The sequence below is a fragment of the Myiozetetes cayanensis genome, unplaced genomic scaffold, assembly GCF_022539395.1.
Source record: "Myiozetetes cayanensis isolate MyiCay16 unplaced genomic scaffold, myiCay2020 scf12, whole genome shotgun sequence".
Classification (NCBI taxonomy): Eukaryota; Metazoa; Chordata; class Aves; order Passeriformes; family Tyrannidae; genus Myiozetetes; species Myiozetetes cayanensis.
In genome coordinates, this window is record NW_026086826.1 from 9,192,741 (window position 1) to 9,217,619 (window position 24,879).

The following is a 24,879-nucleotide window of genomic DNA, read 5'->3' on the forward strand; positions in this document are numbered from 1 at the left end:
GGCTAGGCAGGATCTGGGAGAAATACTGTGCTTGGGAAGGTAGAGGATTAGTTCTGCTGCTTGGAACAGGATCACATTAGGTAGGTAAAGATGGGGTCACCCCATGTGGGCTTTACAAGGCAGAGATGTTCTCAGTCATTTTTCCACTTATCCAAGCTCCCCTGAAACTAAAATTAGATCCTGAGACTCCTGCAGCAGTTGGGAGAGGGGTGGTGGAGGCGACAGACTGTGCTGTCCTTCATCTTTGGCACAAGGACCAGCTTCCAGTGCCGTGGAGAGCAGAGGGAGGAGGACTCAGCTGAGCCAAAACCCTGGTGATGGCACTTGAGATGGTTCCTTTGGCATCTCCACTGGGTCAGCATCAGTGGGTGGGTTTGCACACTGGCACGCACTGTCTCCAAACTCTCTCTGAATAATAAGTATTTGTTTCCAACTATGTTGGTGGATCTAAGCCTGGTTTGTCACTATGACAGAGGTGACACAGCAGCTCCCAACAGACTGCTTGTTCCATGAAGAGATGGCAGCGCTGATGGGAGCCGTGGTCCTTTGTCTGCTTGGGACCGTGGGGATCTGTGTGGCTGAGCCTCCCCAGGGCAGCTGGGTTTGGATCAAACCACCAGCAGATCCAACAGTGTGGGGATTCTGAGAGTCCCTTGCCCTGTTTTGGGAAAGCTGAGCTGGATGCTGCCTGTGCGTGGCATGGTCCCAGGAGGCTTGGGAGCACATCTGCTGGCACAGCAGCTCTTCTTCAGATTTTGTAGTATCACAGAATGGTTTGGGTTGGAAGCTCAAAAATCATCTAGTTCCAATCAGCCAAGCCCAAAAATGTGGGGAAAGTTGTCCTCCATCACCCAAGGAGGATGAAGCATGAGAGCCCTGGAAGGATGCTCCCTGTGCTCCCCTGCTGATCAGGGAGTTCTTTGCTGGTACAGTCCAGAAGCAGCTCTACCTGGGGCTTCAGGCCCCTGTGACACCCCTCCTGGTGTTGCTGCACCCCTCACTCACCTTGGCATCACCAAAGCAGCAAGGGAGAAGGGCACAGAGCACCTACGCACTCAGGGTATTTACAGGCAACAGGAGGGTGGGGAACGAGGCTCCAGTGTTGGCTAAACATTGCCACAGGAGTGAGAGCAGCTGTCTGGGAGGAAGCAGTAACAAATTGGTTACACATACTCCCACCTGTCCTTCCCGGTGGAGGGGGTGTGTGTCAGCTGCAGGGACGCTGTTTGAATGAGGCCATGTCTCACTGAGTTTCAGGGGGTATCTGGGGCAGGATGTCACTCTCTGTCACTGGCTCCTATGGAGCATGGGAGCCTGGTAGAGACCTGAAAGCTTTTACCTCTAAAAGCATAGAATAGTTTGGGTTGGGAGGAACCTTTAAAGACCATCTAGTCCAGCGGGGCAGGGACACCTTCCACCAGACCTGTTACTCCAAGCCCCACCCAATCTGGCCTCGAGTGTTTCCAGGGATGGGGCAGCCACAGCTTCTCTGGGAAACCTGTGTCAGTGCCTCACCACCTTCACAGTAAAGAATTTCTCCCTAATATCAAATCTAAACCTGCCCTCTTTCAGTTTGAAGCCATTCCCCCTTGTCCTATCACTACACGCCCTTGTCAGAAATGTCTCTCTGGCTCTCCTGTACCCCCTCTGCTGGAAAGGGCTCTAAGGTCTTCCTGGAGCCTTCTCCAGGCTGATCACCCCCAGCCCTCTCAGCCTTTCCTCACGGGAGAGGTGTCCTATCTCTTGTCCTGGCACTCACTACAGCTTTTGGCAAAAGAAAGTTACCTTCCCAAAGCCTTTCTTCCGGGAGGGGCAGGGGAGGGGGCTGACACGGGGCTTGGACCCTCCCTCCCACGGGACCCTTTGCGCAGCTAGATGAGTCCCCCCATCCCTGGCGCAGCATCCTCGAGCCGAAGGACTCGGCTCCTGCGCCGGCTGAGGTTAAACATTGTGGGAATCGGGACATTCCTGCATGGCATTAAGTGAGCGGCCCGGCTGCTGGGGGTGGGGGTGGGTGGAATCACCACCCGCCTGCAGCCCACGCGTGTCACCCACCAGCAGGGACCCCGCGGCGGGGAGCCGATGGGGGAGAGGAAGGGGCTGGCGCTGCTGCCCACGCAGACACGCGGGGCGGGGCGGTGCCCGCGCCCTTCAGGGCCCGCGGGGCGCTCTGACAGCAGCGCACCAGTGGTGTAGTGGTATCATGCAAGATTCCCATTCTTGCGACCCGGGTTCGATTCCCGGCTGGTGCAACCGACACGAGAGTTTTCTCTGAACTTACGGCACTCCAGGAGAGAGGAATCACAAGTTCCTCTGAGTTCTCTCATATGCCTGGGGAAAGTGCTGTGTCTTTTTTCTGCCAACGGGATGCGAGGGAGCCCGGCCCACCATCACCCAGCCCCTGCCTGCACCGCCTCAAGCCTACGGCTCTCCAGGAATGGAGCACAACAAGGATTTACAGGTCCTTCCCCCTTGCTGGGGTCCTCTCTGATACCTTCTCTCTTTTTCCTCCCCCCGAACAGGAGCCCTCCTCTTTACATGGACACAGCCGGTGGCCCCGCTGCTCTCAGCAGCAGGAGGAATTGCTGCTGGAAGCACCCCTGGGTGCCAGGGCTGAATCAGATCTCTTCTCTACAAGGTGCAAGTTTTGGGCTATTTCTGAATATTTTTTTTCAATTAAATAAATAATCTTTCTACAGATATCTACTCCTGGAGAGAGCTCCAGAGCTGGGCATCTCTCACACTCCCAGTCCAGTTCTGGGGCTGGATGTTCATGCTGAGCTCTCCCTGGGTTTCTCAGCACACTGGGGTGTGCATGAGGCTGGAGGGCCTTTGCCACCTCCTGTTATTTGGGCTCCTTCCCTCCTTCCCTGGGACACAGCTTGTCCCCTGTGCAAAAAGGAAGGGGGCGACTGCAGTGAGAGGGAGACTGTCCCCCTTGAGATGGAGTGCCCCGGTTCTCAGTTGCCCTGAAAGTGTCCTGAGGCACCAGTGATGTATTGTGGGACTTAGCGACACTGATGAAGCAGAGCCAAAAATTAGGAGTGAGACTTCTCCCCATGATCAGTGTCCTGGACACTGATTCTTCCAATGTCATCTTGCTGTGGGAGAAAGTGGGTGACAAGTGGGCTCTGGTCTCCCCCCCAGTTACCCAAACCATGGTGAAGGCACCCACCTGAGGTCTCAGTAAGAAATCATATAAACTGTACACATCCATATGAAACATTACATCCATATAAAACATGTACATTCTTATAAACATGCAAGTCTGAGAAGCTTATAAATAACCAATCGAAAATAAATATATCCCTATTCTCCTGAAAAGCTGGGAGCAGGGATGGGGTTTGCCGAAGGTCACCGGGGATGTGGGGCAGTGTGGGAGCCTGGTGCTGTGGAAGGGCAGAGGTGGGAAGCAGACGGGGGAGCCACGGGAAAGCACCGACCGCATCCCGCAAAAAGGATATTTGCGATGTGTGACGACTCTGTAAAAAATGCCCAAACAGGATTAGAGGTTTTCATGGGAATTTATCCCCCGGAGAGAAGCAGTAGGAGGCACATTAAAGCGTTCAGCCCTTTCTGAAATCAGGACTTGAGCGGCTGCGCTTTGCTCGCCAGAGCCCCCAGCGATGTGCCGGTACTCGGGGTGAGCAGCGTCCCCCCCCGCCCCTTTCCCCGCGCCCCTGCGCCGTGACCCAGCGCCCCGCACCCCCTCCCACGGCCCCTTTAATGGTTAACGCGCCCGGGTGGGCAGCTGGGGCCGGCGGCCGTGCCGTGATCGCCGCCCCGCCGAGCTGAGCCCCCGCCGCGACGGGCAGAGCCGCGGCCGCCGCTGCGCTCCGGGACATCGGCTCCGGGTCTCGGCTCCGCGGTGCGCTCCGACCCCACTGCCCCGCTCCGGCCCTTCGGCCCCGCTCCGGCCCCTCGGCTCCGCGGGTTCGTTCCGGCCCCTCGGAGGTCGCGCAGCATCTCCCCCCGGCGCTGAGGGTCGCGGCGGCCCCAGGCTCTGCCCGTCGGGGTGCGGGTGCGGGATGTCCCCACGGGGACTGGTGCTGGTGCTGGTGCTGGCGCTAGCGGAGGAGCTGGGGCTGGCGCTGGGGGCGGCAGAGGAGGGGGCAGCCGCCTCGAGGCCGCCCCTCCGGGACCCGCCGCTTTCCATCGCGCCGCCAAGGTGAGGAGGCTGGGGTGCGGGGACAGCCACGCGTCTGTGTGTGTGCGTCTGTGTGTGTGTCCCAAGCCCCAGCCCGGTGCTCGTGTCCCCGCAGGCGTCGTGGCGGCTGCCCGGGCGCTACGTGGTGGTGTTGCGGGCGGGCAGCAGCGGGGCCGAGGTGCGGGGCACGGCGCGACGTCTGCGGGCCCGGGCGGCTCGGCGGGGACACATGACCGAGCTGCTGCACGTCTTCCACCTCCTGCCCGCCTTCCTGGTGAGGATGAGCAGCGACGTCCTGGATATGGTATGTGGGACGGAGGACAAGGTCGTGGCGCAGGGTAGCAGCAGGGTGGGCACTGGTGGAGGGATGCATTTCCCACCTCAGGGTGAACAGGAGCTTTGCCGCCACGCTGGGCAATGTGTTTCCTCCCTGCAGGTGCTGAAGCTGCCACACGTGAAGTACATCGAGGAGGATGCCTATGTCTTTGCCCAGAGCATTCCCTGGAACCTGGGAAGGGTTGTGCCACTACAGCCCAGCTCAGACTCCTACAGCCCTCCCAGTAAGCACTGGGGTGTGAGGGGGTGACCACAGGGGTTTGGGGAAGAGTCACCCCATCCCCTCTCCTGATCTTGAGGGATGGGGATATCCTCCTGCCCCATGGTGCTGTTGGTCTGGAGCTGCATTTTGAGAGCATCCCAGATGGCCTGGGCTGACTGCGGTGGTGGTTGTCTTTCCCCCTGGCTGCATCCCTGGCAGATAAAGGTGAGCTCGTGGAGATTTATCTTCTGGACACCAGTGTGCAGAGCACCCACCGGGAGATTGAGGGCAGGGTGTTTGTGACTGGCTTCGAGAGTGTCCCTGAAGAGGACAGCACCCACCCCCATAGGCAGGTAAGCCCTGAGATATGCTGCATTCTGGCCCTCTGCATCCACCAAACCCTGGCTGGGCTTGTGGGACTTCCCAGGACAGGAAGAGACTTAGCCTGGGGCAAAATGCTGGGCAGGACATGCAACAGCAGGAGTTGTGGTCCTGGGGATGTTGAGGCCCTCCATGTGGCCTCCATATTTGGATCTGTGGCTGAGCAGGGCAGGGCTCCTTTCTGGGGAAAGCGGTCTGGAGGGGCACAGGTGCATGTCAGATGTTGTTGCAAGAGATAATTGAGGCGGGATGGAATGGGGAGGACACTGGTGGGGGTTGCAAACCTACTTAGATGCAATGGGCTGGGGCATGAAAGTGGGATGCCCGCTCCAGGCCAGCAAGTGTGACAGCCATGGGACCCACGTGGCTGGGGTGCTGAGTGGGCGTGACGCCGGTGTGGCCACAGGCGCCAATGTCCGCAGCTTCCGAGTGCTGAACTGCCAGGGCAAGGGCACCATCAGTGGGACCCTCATGGGTAAGTGATGGTGCCCCAAGTGATGGAGTCCAAGACCCCACGCCTTGGAGAGAGCTCTCTCCCTTCCGGAGCCCCCTGCTTTGTCCCTCTCCTGCGACAGTGCCTTGTCCCTCCCAGCACTGGAGTTCATCAGGACGACGCTGGAGGCTCAGCCCTACACGCCGTTGGTGGTGCTGCTGCCCTTGGCTGGTGCCCACAGCCGTGTGCTGAACACCGGCTGTCGGCGCATGGCTCAGGACGGGGTGGTGATTGTTGCAGCTGCTGGCAACTACAAGGACGATGCCTGCCTGTACTCACCTGCGTCCGAGCCGGAGGTACAGACTGTCGGGGTCCCCTGAGGCTTGGGCACATGCAGGGACATGGTGCCAACTCATTCCCTCCTGTGCCAAGTCAGCTGAGCGGGCTGGGGCTGTGCATCCTGTCCCGCCTGTGCTCCCCTCTGTCACTGTCCTGGCAGGTCATCACCGTCGGTGCCACCAACAGTGAGGATCAACCTGCTTCCATCGGCACCCTGGGCACCAACTTTGGCCGCTGTGTGGACCTGTTTGCCCCTGGGGATGACATCATCGGAGCCTCCAGTGACTGCAGCACGTGCTTCATGGCGCAGAGTGGAACCTCACAGGCAGCTGCGCATGTGGCAGGCGAGCTGGGCTCTGGGCGGGGCAGGAAGGGCTGGCCCTCCACCTGCTGCTGCTGGACACATGTCCCTGTAGGCACAGGGCATCCGGGATGCCTAAGCTGGGGACATTTTTGTGTGCCATGATGCCATTATTTTGGCATGTTTGCCTCATTTGGGTGCTGTAGCCTGCACAGAACTCCCACATCCCATGCGTGTGGGCAATGGGCTGCAGGGATGCCTTCTCCCGTCTCTCTGGAGTTGTGTTGCCCAGGGGAATGTTGTGCAGATATCTGCATGTCCCCTGGTTCTCACCGCAGCCCCCTGGGCTCTTGCAGGCCTCGCTGCCATGCTGCTTAGCGCCGAGCCCCGGCTGAGCCTTGCCGAGCTCCGGCAGCGCCTCTTGCACTTCTCCACCAAGAATGTCATGGACATGATGTGGTTCCCAGAGGAACAGCGGCTCCAGACACCCAACAGCGTGGTTGGGCTGCCCACACAGCTGGGTCCAGGTAAAGACCTTGCTGCCTGCTGCGTGCCTGGCAGGGCTCTGTCCTTATCCAGAAAGAAATGCTGGGATGAAAGCAATGGTGTGTTGACAGGGCATGTCCCTCCCTGAGCTGTGCTGGGAATGGCTGAACCTGGGTTTGGATGCAGAGGGTGGGAAGATGGAGCCTGGTTTGTGCCATGGGCACTGGGTGACACTGTGGGTGTCACTGTGAGTGTCCACCCCACTGCTGACACCATGGGCCCTGTTGCAGAGGAGCAGCAGCTGTACTGCCGCTCGGTGTGGTCGGGGCTCACCCGACATGCCCCGGCTGTGGCTTGTTGTGCCAGCACTGAGGAGATGCTCAGCTGCTCCAGCTTCTCCCACAGCAGCATTCAGCTGGGGGAGCACATGGAGGTGAGCAGAGTGCGTGGAGGCAGAATTACTGCCCCCAGGGTGCCCCACAGCCTCAAAGGGGTGTCCCCAGGGTGCCCCCAAGCACCCCAGTGACACCCTGTGCTGCCCTGGCTGCAGGACAAGGACGGGCAGAAGCTCTGCGTGGCCCACAGCACTTCCCAGGGCCAGGGGGTCTACGCCATCGCCAGGTGCTGCACGTGGCCCAGGGCCAAGTGCTGGATCCACACCAACTCCTCAGAGGCTGAGGGGGCCAACTGCTCCCCACAGGACCATGTGCTGACCGGTAACGCCTGACATGATGAGTTACAGACCCTTGAGACTGATGGCCAAGGGTATTTCTTCCAGAAAAACTCTGGGACCCAGGTTAAAAGAGTGGGTGTGAGCGCCGGGGTGGAGGGAAGGAGTACATGTGTTGTGTGCATGGAGATAGGGAGGCTCGGGGCTCATTCAGGACATCCTTTGGCACCTGTGTGTGCACTGGGATGCTGCCATGCCTGCTCCATGCTGATAACTCCTGTCCTCCTGGCAGGGTGCAGTTTCCACTCCCCCTCCATGGCACTGGATGATGGTGGCAGACCTGTCACAGGGCTGAGGAGGGGGCCCAGACGCTGTGCAGGCAGGACAGAGGAAGTGGCACACGCCTTGTGCTGCCCCGCTGCCAGTCTTGAGTGCCAGGTCAAGGAACACATGTCCCTGGGCTCTGAGGAGAAGGTAGGGATGGGGAACACTCCTCCACTGTGGTGTTGTCCTTGTCTCTGCTTATCCCTCTGTGACCCTGATGGCTGTCCCATCCCCAGCGTTCACTGGTGTCCCCGCTTGCTCACCTGTAATGGGACAGCCCACCCAGCTGGGTGACACCAGTCACATCACCCTGCGTCCTGGGGACCACCAGGAACGGGCAGGCCCCTGCTCCTTTGGTGGCCTGTGGAGGATGACCTTTTCTGCCCCTCAGGTGATGGTGTCCTGTGACGATGGCTGGACACTGACGGGCTGTACCGCCCATTCCCAAAGCCCTGGCACCACGGGAGCCTATGCCATGGACAACACCTGCGTGGCTGTTGGTGTTCCTGGCAGCAACGTGGCTGTGAGCATTGCCACTTGCTGCCGGAGCCGGCAGTAGGGACGGGCTGGTGGCTCTCCTGGCCTGGTGATCCCAGTACACCTCAGATGGGTGCTGTGCTGGACCACCCTATCCCCTGCTCAGGACCTTCCCATGGCTGGGCTGCTGTTCCCAGCACAGCCCAGGCTCCAACGTACGGCTGCCGACAACCTCTGTGTTTGGGATGCTCTGATGCTGGGGTACAAGCTCGTCACACTCTCACACACAGCAGGGCTGGGATGCAGGGTGGGAGCTGTCCAAGCAGGCCCTGTGCATCTGGAACCCTGTCCCATCACTGGAGTCATCCTGGAACACTTTCCCTGCCACATGCCAGGTTCTTCTATAAACACCCTGACTGTACAGGCCATGTGTTGTCACCCAACATGACAAAAAGTAACCTTTTAAAGAAAAAAAATACTTTGTTGAGGATTTCTCCTTTCCTGCTTAGTTGCTCATTAGTTGTCAGCTAATGCTGCTTAGCACCTGGAAAATCCTAGTTTAGCCATTTTAGGGCAGTTTTATAATTGCCTACTTGTGTTCCTAGGAGACTTCTTTACTTTTGAGTCAAGTGTAAGGGCTGTAGTTTAAATAGTCTGCTTGTTTAATTAGATTTTAATCTGAATTGCTACTGTCAGCTACTGCTTCATTAGTGCTTTTTTTTTGTTGTTAAGTCAAAGTTAATGATCTGCTGGCGTTATGTGTTAACAGTTTCCCTTTCAGGTCTTCCCAAGACACATAGAACTGGCTGTAATTCCTTTCTTAAAAAAAAAAGAGAGAAGAAAAACTTTCATAGCATCTTGGTTTTTACATTTGTACCTTAAATATTTATTTGGAATTTTATAAATGAACATTTTATAAAGGTCTTTTTAAAATAAAACTCATAGACCAGTGCTCATATGATCCACTGTCTGACTTCATGTACATCCCCATGGGGAACTGGTCTGGAAGGGGGAGCTGGTACCCATCAGGCAGGGATGCTGCTCCCCTAGAAGAGCTCTGCTTTGTTAGTGAGCCAGCCACAGGTCCCCACCTTGGATCTGATCCCTGTCTGGGGTCTGAGGCGTCCTTGCAGAAGTGCTGGCACGCTCAGAGGTCAGTGCAGACAGCAGAGGTCCCCTCCCTCTGCCACAGCTGGGTGGAGCACTGGGACTGGCTCTGGGACCAGGGACTGAGTCGTGTTGTCCCACACACATGCAAGAACAGAAGTTTGTTTTAACAACAGGAAGTAGGGCAAGAGCTTTCAGTTATGGAAACAAACATCACCCAGCTTGGAGGAACGTGCCCTGGTGCTTGTGTTGCTGTTGTTACTAACACTGGGCTTCACTTATTGCTCCACCACTGGGCAAGTGGTGTAGCCCCACAACAAAGACAAAGCTTGGCTTGGTTTGATGCACACAGCAGGGAAAGGCTGAGAAGCACCAGAAGCCACCAGAGCTGGGTCTCACTTTTCTTTCAGTGTTTAACAGCCTCCTGGTACTACAATGTATGATTTGTGTGGTGTTACCTGAGGACAGATGAAAAAAATAAAGCTTGATACAACAAGCACGAGGTTAACCTGTCAAACTTCAGGTGGTTTGGCTGTTTTCCCCATCCAAAAGCACCTTGCAGATCTGTTGCTCCAGCTTTAATTGGCAAGAGAAGACAGACCCAGTACAAAGCACCACTTTGAAAGGTTGAAACTAATTCTAACTTGTTAACTAAAGCTGGCAAAAGCACAACCCTAATCTAAACATATAATTACATAACACAAACATAATTACAACCCATACTTTCATCAGCTAGAACCTGAATTTTGCACAAAGAGGTAGAAGAGAGAAAGGGATGTCAGCATGAGAGCTCCTGGACAGTTTTGGCACAGCAGGTGATTTTTCAGCGGACTCCTTAGGCTGTAACCTCTCAAAACGTGCACCAGATATTTCAGCTCCGCTGGCTTCCCTGGGAGAGGGGAGGATCCAGCAGAAGGTGTGAGCTTGTTCCATGTATGATAAGCCAGATAGAGCTTTCCCAGCTTAGTTTAAGCATGCATAAGCCTGGTGGAAGGAAACAATATTAAAAGATTAGCCCTTGCTTAGTATCTTGTACGTGGGTAGGCAGAAAAGCCCCTCACATTCAGTAGAGCAGCGCTGATCCAAGGGATGCTGTGGGCAGTCCTGGCAGCAGTTTACAATGCCCATCCCCTACTTCCAGGACTGCCAACGGAAAGCACTAGCTAGGTCATGGTGGAAAGGTGAAAGTCCTTGTCCTTAGAGCAGAGGACGAAGGCAGCTATCAGAAGGCAGTGGGGATGGCAGCCTGAGCTGTAGCTCCTGGTTTCCCAGGCATGGGAGCAGGGGAATACCGGCTCCATGGTACTGCTGCATGTCCAGCTCTGACCCTCACCCCCACAGAAGATGCAGGATGAGTGCACACCCAGATCAACCACAAATCTGGGATCTGACACACAAAAGCCACTCTAATCCGCGACTGTGAGCGGGGCCAGGGTAAATCATTCTGCTAAGAAGGTCAGGAGGAGCCGCTCAGAGATACAAATCTGACAGTGCCCCAGCACAAGGATACACAGCAGTGCAGCTCTGGGGGCCGCTCAGCTGCTTCCATTTATTCTGGACAGGGGCCAAAATGGCAATCAGGGTGCCCTCTCAGGGCTTATCATCTGCAGGGCTGACCTAAGGAGTTTCAAGATAAGAGGATCAACAAGAAAAGAGCGCAGCAGCGTGTGCACAGTCTAAAGATTACACTAGTTTTCTGTGAAAGGAATAACTTTATTCCATTGACCAGGAATCCCAAGACTGTTCATCAAGACTGCCTATTTTTCCAGTGCCAAATGTCTATGCATTAATTGGACAATATCTCCCCCGGTGCTCAGAGCCAGGACGTGGCTGCTTCCTCACTGAACATTTTGTAAGCTGTATAAAAACATTTTCATCCAAAAAGATTGGCAGTAAAAATTACAACATAGAAATGCATCACAATTTACACAAAAACTAGTTTTTGTTGAACTCTATTTTCCAAAAAATAATCTTCAGCAGGTTCAAATGACAGCAGCTGGAAACGAAAATAATTGACCAAGTATCATCTTATTGCAAATGATAACCATTGACTTTGTACAAGCGTGAGCAGAACCGTGAAAAAGTTTGTATTGGTTTCAAGTATACAGTGGTGATGAGCCATCCTGATGCAATTCCCATCAATGCTTCCCTGGGCCTGCGGGTATCGAGGATGTTGTTTCCATAGGAAATAACAGGAACCTGAAGTGACAAGTGATGCCAACCCATAGGAACATTATCAGCTTCTTCCATCACCATCACCGCTGTGTACTGACTTCTTGGGGAGATTTATGAGCCATTAACAATGTATTAGGGATGGGGGGAAGGAAGAAGGGGTATCCGTAAGAAATGATTTATTCAAAATTAATTTAAAACATCACATTTAAAATGTCCCAGCACATTATCAGAAACATTTATAAAATGCTAACTCTGCCATGTGTCTATGAAGACATTGTTTGGAAAAGAAAGCGAGAGATTCACTACAATGCCACCCTTACTTTGCATGTGCAATTCGTGACGACGGCTCTCTTACCCCACAATAAGTTAGAAAGCTGTACAGCTGACATCAGATCTGATGGTACTTCCAACAGTGAAATGACTGGTTACTTTCAATATTAGTGCACAACAGTGAAAAGCTGTCTGCTGCTTTGTGTTTCGGCAACAGCACGTGAAAAAGAAACAAAAAAGGCACTTTTTGGCTGGTTGTGCCTTTAACTTGGCAAATTTATCTATTCTGGAGGTACCCAGGCACTCCTTAAGATGTCCCCCATTTCTGTGCATGTTTGTTTATATAATTTCTTTAAAGTAAGGCAGAATCCATAAATAAAGGCAAAAAGCAGTGCAGAAAATGTGACAAACGCAAAATGTACAAAAGATGAAGTTAGTTGGCACAAAAGAAGCTTGCATCCAGAGCCAGAAATCACTGAACTGCACTTAACATGGAAAACAAAACTGTGCTCAAATCATCCCAACTGGTTTCCAGTTGTTTGTGAGCAAATTAAAAGAGCTGTGATATTTTAAACGTTGCCTGGTCAAGTGAAAATATAAAGCCAATTCATTCTTTCCCCGTGTTAAAACTGCTATAAAATCTGCACAACAGTGTTCCCAGCTCACTCAAGGAATTATTCATCATATACAACCAATACCAACTTTCTCAGTAATTTCAAAGCATAAGCAAGTGATTGCAGATCCATGACTGAGACTACATTTTATTCAATATGTCTCCAACAGTTAAAAAAATTTAATGAGTAAAACTGCAACAGAATTCCTTCTTAAAGTGCTTTTTTCTTTTAAACTACTCATTAACTTTTTTTTTGTTTTTAATTCACCAACATCCTTTAATATTAAATGCTTGCATACCTAGAGAACAAAGCTTTTTTTTACTGCCCTTCCCAGTTGTCTGAAGGATTTTCAGAAGGGTACCAGCAAAGATGACTCATTCTAGAGCTCCTCAAACCAACCATTCCATAAGGAATCACTCTCCTTATAGAGCAATCTTGCTGATCTTCATCATTAAGAGCTTTACAAATTAGGAGGGAGACATATTAAATACAGAAGTCCTTATGTAAACCCATTCTTTAACTAATATTTTACAATGAAATGTAAGTCATCACACATCTTTACAGAAATTTGAATATTCCTATTCAATATTATCAGAAAGATTAAAAATTTGCCCTCCATACATAAGGACAGTTTGTTTTTTTTTCCTGTATAAAAACCAAAAGATTTTTTTTTTGCAGCATCACAGAAAAGCAACAGTTTTACATTCACTCATTTAATGTTCACATAAAAATTCAACCACTAGCGTTTGTGTATTTGATAAAATCTTCTTGACACACTGTTTTCGGTGTTTGGACTGTCATAAGCTACTGCAGGTGAAGATGCAGTTTTCTAGAGCATTTATTGATCTGAAGCCTTCACGGCTAAAAAATGCTTTTAGCTTTCAGGGAAACAACCTCCTCCAGCATTGCCTCTGGTCCTGTAAAGCCACGGCTCTCCCAGGCATAAGCAACACGACTCCAGTTCCAGTAGGTACCAGGCATTAAATGTTTGAGTTGATCTGTTCTTGTGTTCATAGGCATCTCCTCTATGGGTCAACATCATCAAGGTCACTTTTGGGCTCACCAATCATCATGGGAGACTCGGAGCCCTTTTGACACACACAAGGGATGGGGAGAGAAAGATACAGCACGTTACTTCTGTTGTGTGTACGGTCAGCGTTGGTTCTGAGCCGAGACCCAGGAACCAGCTGTCACAGAGCAACACAACAGAAAGTAAACTTGCCCTTGTTTTACCTGCTGCAGGTGCCTCTCCCCGTTCTCGTTGGCTGGACTGCTTTCTGACCCGTTACTGCTTCCAGACTGATCCTTCTCGTTCAGCAAGGCTGTGGCATAGGCCAGCGTGTCCTGAGTAGAAAACAGCCCAAGAGTGTCAGGGGCCATGGTAATCCCTTCATTTCATAATCATATTTTCTTAAAATTCTAAAACAATATAGCCGCTGTAGTGTGACAGCTGAGTCACCACAGGTAATTGTGAGTATTGACTAATATCATTCAAGGGTTACTTTTTTCAGTAACAACCACAGGGTCTGGGCTTCTAAAGGAAGAATAGTCTTAAGTGCACTGGAATATCATATAACACAGAATTGTTAAGGTCGGAAAAGATCTTTAAGATCATCAAGTCCAATCCAGCACCACCACCATGTTCACCACTGAACCATGTCCTTAAGTGCCTAATCCATATGTTTTTTGAACACTTCCAGGGATGGTGACTAAAGCTGCCAAAGCCAAAGATGCTAACTGGAAAGCAAGAAAGGAAAGCAGCAGGTTTAACACAGTCACCCCAGACTGACACATACCTGTGCTGAAATAGTGCGCTGGAAGGTTTTGGCAGTGGATGTTTCATTGGACACGTTACTCTGTGGAGCCCAGTAATGTTCAGACATCTGCATAAAAAGCCAAGAGAGCCACAAAATCGCCATATGAGTTTTACATCAGTAAAGCCTCAGCCACTTGTGACAGTAGGTGAACTATAAAGTCTGGAACAAGCTTCCCGAATTCTCTGGCAGTGAGCTGGTGATCTGGGGCACAGACAAGCACACACTTTATATGCACCCAGAGAGGTTATTGCCCCTCATCTGAAAACTAGGAGACAACTCCCTTTATTTGCATGTGTGTGCAAGTTACGGGGTTCCGGCTGAAGAGTGATGGATTCAGGGTTTACATGAGCCAGTACAGAGTAAAAATGGGTACAGCAGGACTATCCAGACCTGTCAGCAGCAGCTGTCAGGACAGAAAGGCAGCCTGGAGCTGGGATAGTATGGAGTTGTACATGCAGTGCTGTGAGACCCAGCATGGCCCTGCTTGGGCCAATTCTGCCAAGCTCCAAGTTTCCAAAGTGCCCTTGGATATTTACTAATGTTGGCCAACCAGCTCTAAGTTTAGAGAGAAAAACAAAAGCTACATATGTGGGAAGAAGAGTTGTACCTGTCAACAGCTGTGCTTTGTGCAAAGTTGTGATGATCTGTAAGGAATCCACTCATTCTCTTGCATCAACACACAGGTAAAGGAAAACTGATTTTTTAGAAACAGTGAAGCCTTGTAACACAAATACAGTGGCATTGAAACTTCCCACATGGCAAGGAATAATCATTATAACCATTTCACACTTGGTTTTACACACTGTAAATGTATATATGCCTGAAACACAAGGGACTACTGAACTCTCTGCATTGCGTCAGATCCAGCTGCCTCCAAATTGTCCTTGTAAAAAATGAAGTAGCTTGTATTTTGTCTTTGGAGTCATCTCAGAGTCATCTAGAAGATGGTGATTTCATAATTCTCACTGTAAACAACTGACAGTTTCTCTGTTACAGTCAAATTACCTTTTTCTGTAGCCACTGCACAGCCCAACTCCAATGGTGGGAATTCTCCTTGAAATAATCCTTTGCAGTAGGGCACCTTGGAAATTGAAATTATATTCTTTAGTCAGGAACAAGGCATTCTGGCTAACATAAAAAAATACAAAAGACCTCTCTGTTTTTGCACTTCTGCCCTCTGTGTGCGTTGTTATCACTGCAAACTCAGACTGAAACTGTACAGCCCTGTTATTAATTGAATTAGCAAGAGCAAAAATACCTCGCAAAAATTACACAAAGCAGTTTACTACACAGCTTCACATATTTCAGAACTATGTTTAATTTGGACATATGCCAAGATCCAAACAAAGAGAATTTAGGAATCATAATATTTCAAAAATCTGTGACAGTTTCCTTACGTTTACCTGGTGTTATAGCCAAGCTCCTGCTCTACAGAATGACCTTTGCCTTTACAAACAGGAATCAGTGTTTGTTATCTAAGAAATCCATTCAGGTACTAACCAGTGAAGATTTCACTTCACATGTACTATCAAGACCTTTGAGCACCAGTAACAAAGGATAAAGCTGACCAAAAATAAAGTAGTAGGCTAATTAGTCACAGGGGGGCCTAAGACAGGGGTGAGGATAATCTCTCAAACCTGAACTACTCACTTCTGAGCCAAAGTAACAAGGAACTTGACACACTGGTAGCAACGACTGCTGTCCACATGGTTGCTGTGATGCATCAAGGCTGGGGGGAAGAAAAGCATGGATTAAAAACCACAGTTCAGCTTTCTGTGTACCAGCCAGTCTGAAAACACAACAAAGATGAAGTTAAAATTTTAAGTTGGGTGGTACAAGTTGTTTCTACAGATGTTAGCATGATTATTTGTGTTAAATGCACTGCTGTACTGCTGGCAGTTTTCAGTACTTCCACAACTCTACTGGATTAAAAATAGAATTACTGCATTTTCACTTTGATCTTTCAAATGCAGTACCTGAATTTTAAACAGTCCTAATGCAGTTAGTCTTCCCTATAATCCATTTTATGTTAGATAATCACTATGGTTACATTTGTCTGAAGGAAAAAAAAATTGTTTAAAACCCCTATAAATGAACCACATCACGAGCTTCCACCTGGATCAAAATTTGCAAAGCTGGAGGAACATTTAAAGCTTCTTCACACAAACAAGCATAGCAGAACTCAGCAGCCATGAAACTATTCCATGGGAGACTCAGGCAAACCCCCAGGCCATTCCTAGCAGGAAGTTTTCTATACTATTAATTCCCACATTTTTAAACAAAATTCTTTGACTGAGAAGCACAAAGATTTCCACAGAGCTGCCCCAATCAAATTTGCTCCTCAGACGTTGCTCTGTCCATAGCAGTCAGCAAAGAACACTGTAGTGAAACCTCCAAAGCTGGCAAAAGTTGCTAAGGAACTGCAAATTGCCAGTTTTAATACTGTTGAAGCAGAGCAGATGATTTAAATTACAGAACGGCTGTACTGCAAATTATGTACAAATATCCTATTAAGGAACACCAAAACCTTTTATTTGCTAATTTCCTCTCCTGGACTAAAAGTAGTCAGTGTGAGGGATGGTATTCAATGTTGCGAGGAAACTTAGAGGTAAAACTACAACTTTCCCTCCCAAAACTCATAAAAATCCAACTGAATATTTGCACCTCACCTCTGCAGAGGAAAAAAGGTCATGTATTGCCCAAGTTACAGGATAGAATTGGTCCAACTGGGACCAATTAATGCACAAATTAAAATAAACACTTAGCTATTCTCTTACACTGCATATTCTCTTCTATCGTCATACATGGAAACTACTAAACAGAAGAGCACTGAGGAGAGAAATGAAGAACAAAGCTAAATACTCCTTCTCACTGAAACAGAATCCGAATAACTGAAGGTGACAGCCACAATCTGAAGCAGCTCCTCATCCAAACAGCTATGAAAGAGCTGCTCAGACTGCACTAACCCGTCAGAGGTGCTCTCTAAGTACTGTGTGCTTAGCCCACGTTTCCCTTGCACACAAAGCTTCTTCTCCTGATGCACATGAAATAAGCTCTCATCACTTCTGGGACTTTTTATGTTGCTTTTGAATGTTTTAGTAACTTCAGTAAAATTTCTGTATCAAATGGAGAGACAACACTTTGTATGAGCAGCAACAAATGGGAGCCACCTGTCACACCGTGAGGATATGCTGCAGTTATTAGTACAAGCATCCTTCTGTGCTGAACCAGTTTCTTTTTATGGTAATTAGGATGCTGACAAAACAAAAAGATTGGCAATTTCTTGAGATATGAAGGAAATAAAAACTAATTTTTAAGGTTACAGGATTCATACAGTTCCTCTGTTATGGTAATCAAAGGTACTTCCCCCCTCTCCCATTATGCATACATCCTGATCTGCTTCTTATTCAAATAAGTTAGCTCTTTTTCCCAGTTCAATTCCTTTCCAGTTTGCTGTAACTATAATATTAGAATGCTTGTTTTAGGTTTTCTTAGAGCATTTTTTGTGGTGGTGGCTAAATCAAATGTGCCAAGTTGCTTCCCCTGAGAAGTAAAAGTTCTGGAGGATTAGAAGCCAGGAGATGATAGGAGCCATCACCAACATCAAGGTCAGTAGGAAGCAGGAGTGTTCACCCACTGGCTTACTTGCCTATTAATCCATTTTCAGTTTCAAAGGCAAATTTGATGCGCTCTACTTGTAATGGGTCTTCAGTAACCTGTTAGGAAAGAAAAATTATCAATTTAGATAAGGTGTGTTTGATACTTGTATCTATTCTATGGAATGGTTTTAACCACTTCAACATGAAAACCAAGTGAGACTTGTTTCATTTATCACTGGATTAGCTAAAACAGCAATTTAAAAATAATAAAAACTCTTAAACTGAGGGATTAAAGACATGTGGATGTGGAAATTACCAATGCAGTCCTGAGTTTTTTCATTACGCATCAACACAAAATCTACCCTGTACAGGTCTTTACCCTTCACCTACCAGTATCTCATGGAGTAACTGGAATATGTTTTTCAGTTCATGAGGTGGAGCAGTTTCCAGTTGAGTCTGCATGTAAGAAACAAAGTTACTTAGATAGTAAAATATGTTGATGATGCAAAGAATTACAAGACATCTTTACAGATTTTTGACAATTTGTTTATTTAAACAGTAAAAGCCTAAAAATAACCCCAAAGCCACCAACACTCCTCAAAATTCAACAAACTGCACTGATTGTTCTGCAGAGCCCAGTGCCATTATAACCCACAAGACACAGGATGACTAAAGCCTAGAAGAAACACTTATGCAGAAGGCTTATCCTGGTTATCTCCCTACCTTGATGAAGTGTAGCACAGTAAAGGAAAAGTGCTCGTTGCAAAAGCAGCAGTACACCACCATCTCGATGAGAACTGACAGTGATCCTGTCAGCTCTCGCAGTGCATACATCACCTAAGGGAAATGAAAACCGTTTCAGACACAGACATACAATTGTTTTTAAGAAAATCAATTTGTAAGAGAATGTTAAGTCTTTTCCAGGAGGGATGCAGCTTTTTCTCCCAGCACCTGCCTGGCCCAGGAGGTTGAACCCCTGCCCTCATAGCACTCCTTCAGCTCCTGCTGCCCAGCTCCAAGGGGCTGGTCAAGCATGATCCATCAAGTCAGAGCAGCTCAAGTCATCACCTCCATTTGACATGATAATGGGCTGCACAGGCACTTGCAAGCAGTACATAAACTCTCAATACAGACCCCTAAGTTTAGGGATATGATAGAATAAGAAGAGGTCAAGAAACCAAAGGTTTCTCTTTCAGGTTCAAAATAATAACCACATACGCCCCAGCTGGCTGATTTTTAGTATTCAGTGTTTTTCATGCAAAGTTGCATCAAAGAAATCACATCAGACCAGCTTCTAGGTTCAAGCAGGACAGAATTTAGAACAGATACCTCCATTAAGTAGGGTTTTCCCTCAGACAGGAATAACAAGGCTTCCACTTCTTCATGGAGCGTCAAAAGCGGCCCCGAAGTGGTGACGCTTAGAGGTGGACGCTGCTTAAAGAGACCAGGAGCTATAATAGCAAATACAAAAACAATCCACTAATAGATTAGTTTGTTCTAACAACACCTTGAAGACACTGCTGCTCATCTGGCACCATGTAATCTCTAATCTCAACACTACTCTCAACTAGTTTATAGTTCGTACGTTACCACTCAAAGTAACAATCTCTTGCATGCTGAAGCGTCATTTACTTTAGTGACAACAGGCAAAAGAACTGCAGGAAGGTCAAAGCAAAATGTTCATAGGACTATCAGTACTCTGAGCTTTACTTTTACTCCCAAATCACTGTTGCACATTCAATATATTCAGAGTGTTTATAAGTGTCCCCTTACTTTCTGATTTTTACTGCTTTCAACTCTAGATAATTTCCAATTCCTTCTTCAGGAAACTGAAGATTTTCACTTATTCCTTTATTATCTTTGTTTGGATATTTCGGCCTCTTGAATAAGAAATAAATAGGAGAGGTTTAATTGTGTGTTATTCAGTAGCTCAGTTTAAATACTCCCCTTCAGATTAGCGAAAGGCATCACAAATCTAAGCAAAATACAGTCTGTTAGGCTGTGAGTCTGTTCAGCCAATGACACAGCTTGATTCACTCACATGAGGAAAGGCTTTTCAGGTATATGGGGGAGGGAAGAAGACACAATAAATATCAAGATTTTCACACCCCACATACCCCCTGAGTGCCTGCAATACTATCTGTTTGCCACAGCCTCTCAATACATTTACAGCATAATAAAAAGTAATCAAACATATGCTGCTACTGCGTAAAATTCAAAGGTTTTGTATTTTTCTAACTGATATTAAGTTACGCCCAGTCAAAGTAACGGAAATGCAAAGTCACAAAGACAAAAACATAATTCTTACCAACGTTTCTTTGTGAGGAGACGTCAGAGTGCAAAACAAGTAGTGCTACAGTGTTGTGAAGATATCCAAACTCACGTGCCTGTGCTGAACTCCATCTCCGATTCTGCTTGAGCCAAAGAGAGATTCAATCAACTTTGGCTGATTTAGTCAACTTTGTTAAGCCAAAACAATGTCCTTACAGTGCCCCACAGTCTAATACCCTGGAGCGGGTAAAAATCTTGTTATTATCAAAAAAATGATGCTCACTTCTTCCAGAAGAGCTATTTCCATGCTGACTATACATAGGTAGACTAAGACTTGCATGATGTTCATAGAATAATCCAAGGATTAGTCTCTCCGACCACGTGAAAAGTATTTATTAATAATTTGAGCATCATAAACGTGGGGGTGGACAAAATAGAGTACAAGACAACTTTACCTGATTACTCTGCCGGTTGGGGCCAAGGAGGAAGTTGATCATGTGCCTCAGAGCAGAGTGTCTGAGAAGAAGACTGCTAGCCCTTATTCCCTGCTGTTAAAACAACAAAAACAAGTTACTTTCCTCTGCAGGTAAAGGATCAGTGCTTAGAGGAACAAAAGTAAAATGCACCAGGCTAAAACCTGCATTTTCCACTCTAAAAACCCCATAATATCTTACTAAGGTAAACCACTAAAGAGCTGTCTCATTATACAGAACACATATATACACCAGACTAGAATCAGCAAATGCAAAATACATATTATATCAGCAAAAAAAAAAAAAAAAATAATGGGGGAACAGAGAGAAACCATACTGTGGTAAGCAGTACATTCCAGTCAGTTACTCTGCTTCCTATGGAACAAAAATCCTGAATGTTGGAGGTTTTCTTGTGTATATATATATATCTATGTATACATACATATACACTTAAGAACAGCCCTAAACAATCCTTCAAAACCGAACCCCAAAATTCAGACTCTGGAAACGACATCTTCCATTGGTATACTTTGCTGGTATATTATATTTTTGGTATAGGTGTATATATATGGTGTGATTTTATCCTAATCCAGTATTCAAAGCCATTTATCTAAAAAGAATAATAAAAGTTCTGAAAGAGTTTCACTGTGCTGCTAAACCTTCCATGAATAAGGATCACTAGCTGTTTTACTATTGTCCTTTAAAATTTAAATAAGCATAAAAACCCCAATAGTTTCTTACCTTCTGAACAAAGTTATTGAATAGCAAAAAGTACTGAGCACAGTTTTTACAGTTTTCAGGTACATCTTTATCCAGTAGAGCAAGTAGCACCTCCAATAATTGATGTAGAGTTTTTAACTGTGAAGGAAAAAATTATTAATTTGAATGTAAAGAGCTGTCTACTGCTTAAAAATAAAGTGTTTTACATATCAGACTTCCTAATAGAAAATTAAACCTCTAAAAATAACCATACTTATATCTCTGGAACAAGATAATTCAGTTACTACTGCTATAGCTTCTGACTGAGGAAGGAGAATCACTTAAAAATTAAGCTCAGATCAGGAGCAGAGAAAGAAAATAAATGTTAAGACTAATATTAAACTATTAAAAGAATACGTGACAGCTGAAATCAGACAAGCTGAAATCAGACAGAATTGTTTATAAATAATACTTTGAACTTAAAATTTTGAGTTACAGCACCATGCTACCTCCTTGGGTAGGAACAGATGAGCATTAACCTACTCCAGAAAATGAAGAGCAACAAGCACGACCAAGACAAAAGGCTTTCACCTTGTCATTCACAACCCAAACAGCTCTGTCTGCAAACACAGCAAGAGCCACCAGGCAGAGACAACCAAGAGGATTGTTGGGGATGAGGTGATGCTCACTAACCTTCTCCTGATAAAGCAAGGCACTGTCGAGGGTTTTTTCTAGGATAGTGGCTACAGCAACTCGCACCTCTCTGACGCTGCATTCCAGGAGGAAAGTCCTGGAAGATAAAAGGTGAAGCTGCAAAGACAACTGGAATCAACACGTAAACACGGTTGCTATGATTAAGTGTGGTATTTATTATTTTAACAGTCCAGACACCCCTGTGGATAAGCTTTAATTTATTTTCCTGCATATCGCTAGTAAGGCCTATAGTATCACTTGATATTTATTCATTTGAGTAACAAAAACATCTCCAAAAGCTCTCATATAATCCTGTTTTTCAATGGAACTTCAAAGATAGTATTTTCTTTACATTGACTCATCTCTCTAAGTGCGTCAGGTCTCCAAAAATTTGTCGTGTTTTCAAAATACCTATTAGCTCATCATTAGCTTGGCAAGAAAAATTCTTTTCAATTCATCTGTGATCTTTGTTAGGTAAGTATTTAACTTACCTTACCCCAAACACTTCCACCATATTCTCCTTTCCCACCACTTGCAGGACTGACTAGGCAAACTTAAACACACATTCCAGGGTGTTCCTTGAAGAATTAAACACCTGCATCCTCCACCACGTACACCATATTATTTTATCAGATTTTCAGAATTACACAGAAAGCCTCACAATCAGAGAAAATACTAGAAATAACCCCCTAGAGTGTCTGTTTAAAGAAAGTGTCTGTTTAAAGAAAGTGCACAGTCAACTCTTTGGGAATACATCAGTATAGGCCAGATTAGGAAGCTTTTTCCATACATGAGACACAAACAACCCAAGACAGAATTACCAGTACTTACTTTACAAGCTCCCGGCCCTCTGGCCCGACGAAATATTCAACTAACCACTGACAAGCATCAATGCTTTTGGAGAGCAGTGCATCTATGGTGGCAATCCATTCTTCTGTATCAGCCCTTTAACAAAACAGGGACAACCGTTGGTAACCAAAGAGAAAAAAACACCTCAAAGGACAAAAAACACCTTGAAAGACCAAAAAAGACCTCAAAAGACAAAAACCACCTCCAAAACCTAAATCATGTTTCTTGTTTGCCAAATAAAAAGAATTTTTACTTGAACACACATTACATGGCTTAAGACAAAACCACTTGGAGAAGTGTTTTAGAACAAACTTGCTGGTTTTAAATCCATTAAAGCCTTTCTATGACCAACACACTACCACTGAAATAACGGGTAGCAAACTGTTAAAAACCATGGCCTTCTCCCAGATTTCTTTGGATGGAATTCCAGTGCAAAGCAGGAATGTATTGCTGCTCCTGTGAACCTGCAGTATGTAGAGGTGCTGTAGATATGACAGGCATGAAAGCCTCGGAATATGTTATTGCAGGACCCAGAACAAGGCCTTACCTGAGTTTCTTCTTGGTTCGGAGATAGGTTTGGAAGAGGAATTGGACTGCCAGCTGTAAGCTCACCTTTGCCATGCACGGATAATAAGGGTGCTTTACCTTAGTCTGAAAGAAACATCAGATTTACTACGGAGTAGAAGTATGCCTGCAGCACATATGCTGTCTCTAAACACATCAACATGTTCAAGTTATTTACTTCATCTGGAAAAAATAAACCAAAGCATTTTTCTGTGCTAGATCAGTTTTCAGTGCTGACTATTTTAGTTAACAAATATACTAAAACAGGAACAAACTTGCTGTAAGGCCCAACAGATCTGTGGATTTTATACATTTAATAAATACTGTTTGCTTATTACTTCATTTAGAATAACTCAATTAAGAAACTGTATTTCCAATTCAAGTCTATCAACTATGAGGTGATTAACATCAACTTTTGGATCTTTCATATGGAGAGGAATTTTTGTCCCTCTAGAACTCAGTTTGCATCATTATAAAAGGTATGTTTTATTAAATCAATTTTACTATGGCAAAATGATGTTTCTCTGACTACTAAAACAGAAGGCAGGAGTTGCTTTGAGATAGATGTCATCATCAGTGTTAAAAATTATTGGAGACAAGGAATTGCTCCAATGGAAATGCCAAATCATGTCAATCCTTCTCTTCCAGTTTTCCTGGTTGTGACCCAAATATCTCTGGTGGCCCTTCTAACCACCATACTGCAAATACTCTAAGATTAAAAGGTAAGTACTTACAGCATTCAGGGAAGCTAAAGACAGAACAAAACTGAAGTAGTCACTACTGTATACATCTCTGTTCTTCATAAATTTCAAGTTTTCATCTCTCACCATCTATAGAAGTAAAAGAAGGCAAAAAGAATTTAAAATGCTGTCAAAATACACTTCTCTAACTACAATTGTATCTTTTATGTAAATGTGTGGTGTTTAAAAACCAGTGTCAAACATAATTCTGTTCCCTTCCCACTACCTTCAGCAGAGGGAAAAATACATACAGGAGACTTTGAAGATTTGTATAAAGCCAGTGATTGTCTTTCAAGGATATTACAAAACAACATATGAGTGACTTAATTATTTGGCCATTAAGGGAAGAGGAAAAAAGGAACAAGTTGCAGATAAGTTCTTATTTTTTGCTTGTTTTAATAAAAAACCCAAGAGAACATTCTCTCGAACCTGAAAGGCTTGCTTTGCAAATTGAGATGCACAGAACAAGGAGCCCTGGTGTAATTACAAGCTGCAGCCACAATGGGGTATTGAAATGCCAAGACCTTTTTTCAAATGAGATTTTGCTGAAAGACTCTCGATACATTTGAGCCAAGTTCTGTTCATTGTAATAGTACAACCCCGGATACAAGAATGCCGATAGTGGCTGTTAATGCCCTGACACAGCTCATGAAAAGGCCAGACAGAGCCTGCAGTTTATTCTCCCTGTGTGTGATGTAGGCTTTCTTGCACATGGGCAGATCAGCAAGATGATCAGTTCAGAGGCTGGGCCAGAGCGGCAGGTTTGCAGACTAAGACCATCCCCAGGTTCCACCACCCTCTCACTACTCAACCAAAGCCATTGCACCTCCATTTTCAGTCCTGACTTGCAAGGTTGCCTTCAACATCTGTGTTTTCCCTTTTGAGAACATATTCAGTATTACATAAGCCAAC

At 46.7% G+C, this 24,879-nt stretch overlaps 2 protein-coding genes and 1 non-coding gene across 5 annotated transcripts in view; 2 read left to right on the plus strand and 1 right to left on the minus strand.

The window, feature by feature from the left end:
* Nucleotides 1-2,181: 2,181 nt before the first annotated feature.
* Nucleotides 2,182-2,252, plus strand: TRNAG-CCC (transfer RNA glycine (anticodon CCC)). The gene has a single exon. It is a non-coding gene; the product is annotated as a tRNA-Gly (tRNA).
* Nucleotides 2,253-4,028: 1,776 nt separating this feature from the next.
* PCSK9 (proprotein convertase subtilisin/kexin type 9) lies at nucleotides 4,029-9,039 on the plus strand. Its single transcript, XM_050307078.1, has 12 exons — nucleotides 4,029-4,168; nucleotides 4,235-4,451; nucleotides 4,584-4,707; nucleotides 4,905-5,038; nucleotides 5,400-5,541; nucleotides 5,659-5,855; nucleotides 5,999-6,182; nucleotides 6,496-6,666; nucleotides 6,916-7,058; nucleotides 7,176-7,341; nucleotides 7,588-7,769; nucleotides 8,011-9,039. The coding sequence occupies exons 1-12, from the start codon at nucleotides 4,029-4,031 to the stop codon at nucleotides 8,176-8,178; spliced, it is 1,968 nt and encodes a 655-aa protein (XP_050163035.1). The 3' UTR covers nucleotides 8,179-9,039.
* Nucleotides 9,040-11,139: 2,100 nt separating this feature from the next.
* The window catches only part of USP24 (ubiquitin specific peptidase 24), a 62,347-nt gene continuing 48,607 nt past the window's right edge, over nucleotides 11,140-24,879 (minus strand). For 2 of the 3 annotated variants that reach the window (XM_050306644.1, XM_050306645.1), the window contains 16 exons: nucleotides 23,962-24,057; nucleotides 23,211-23,314; nucleotides 22,646-22,759; nucleotides 21,815-21,911; nucleotides 21,164-21,280; nucleotides 20,405-20,497; nucleotides 19,987-20,089; nucleotides 19,008-19,129; nucleotides 18,402-18,515; nucleotides 18,069-18,134; nucleotides 17,729-17,795; nucleotides 15,730-15,808; nucleotides 15,085-15,160; nucleotides 14,059-14,145; nucleotides 13,496-13,606; nucleotides 11,140-13,350 (listed from right to left, as the gene is read on the minus strand). In XM_050306644.1, the coding sequence (XP_050162601.1) occupies nucleotides 13,288-13,350; nucleotides 13,496-13,606; nucleotides 14,059-14,145; nucleotides 15,085-15,160; nucleotides 15,730-15,808; nucleotides 17,729-17,795; nucleotides 18,069-18,134; nucleotides 18,402-18,515; nucleotides 19,008-19,129; nucleotides 19,987-20,089; nucleotides 20,405-20,497; nucleotides 21,164-21,280; nucleotides 21,815-21,911; nucleotides 22,646-22,759; nucleotides 23,211-23,314; nucleotides 23,962-24,057 (1,509 nt within the window). In that variant the 3' untranslated portion in view covers nucleotides 11,140-13,287. Of the gene's footprint in view, nucleotides 13,351-13,495; nucleotides 13,607-14,058; nucleotides 14,146-15,084; nucleotides 15,161-15,729; nucleotides 15,809-17,724; nucleotides 17,796-18,068; nucleotides 18,135-18,401; nucleotides 18,516-19,007; nucleotides 19,130-19,986; nucleotides 20,090-20,404; nucleotides 20,498-21,163; nucleotides 21,281-21,814; nucleotides 21,912-22,645; nucleotides 22,760-23,210; nucleotides 23,315-23,961; nucleotides 24,058-24,879 lie in introns of those variants that run through there. The other variant, XR_007627704.1, reaches the window with a different exon arrangement.

Coding starts and splice junctions, on each gene's coding strand:
- PCSK9 (XM_050307078.1), top strand. CDS start 4,029: ATGTCCCCACGGGGACTGGTGCTGGTGCTGGTGCTGGCGCTAGCGGAG. Junction 4,169..4,234: donor CTTTCCATCGCGCCGCCAAG/GTGAGGAGGCTG, acceptor GTGTGTCCCAAG/CCCCAGCCCGGTGCTCGTGT. Junction 6,183..6,495: donor GGCAGCTGCGCATGTGGCAG/GCGAGCTGGGCT, acceptor GGGCTCTTGCAG/GCCTCGCTGCCATGCTGCTT.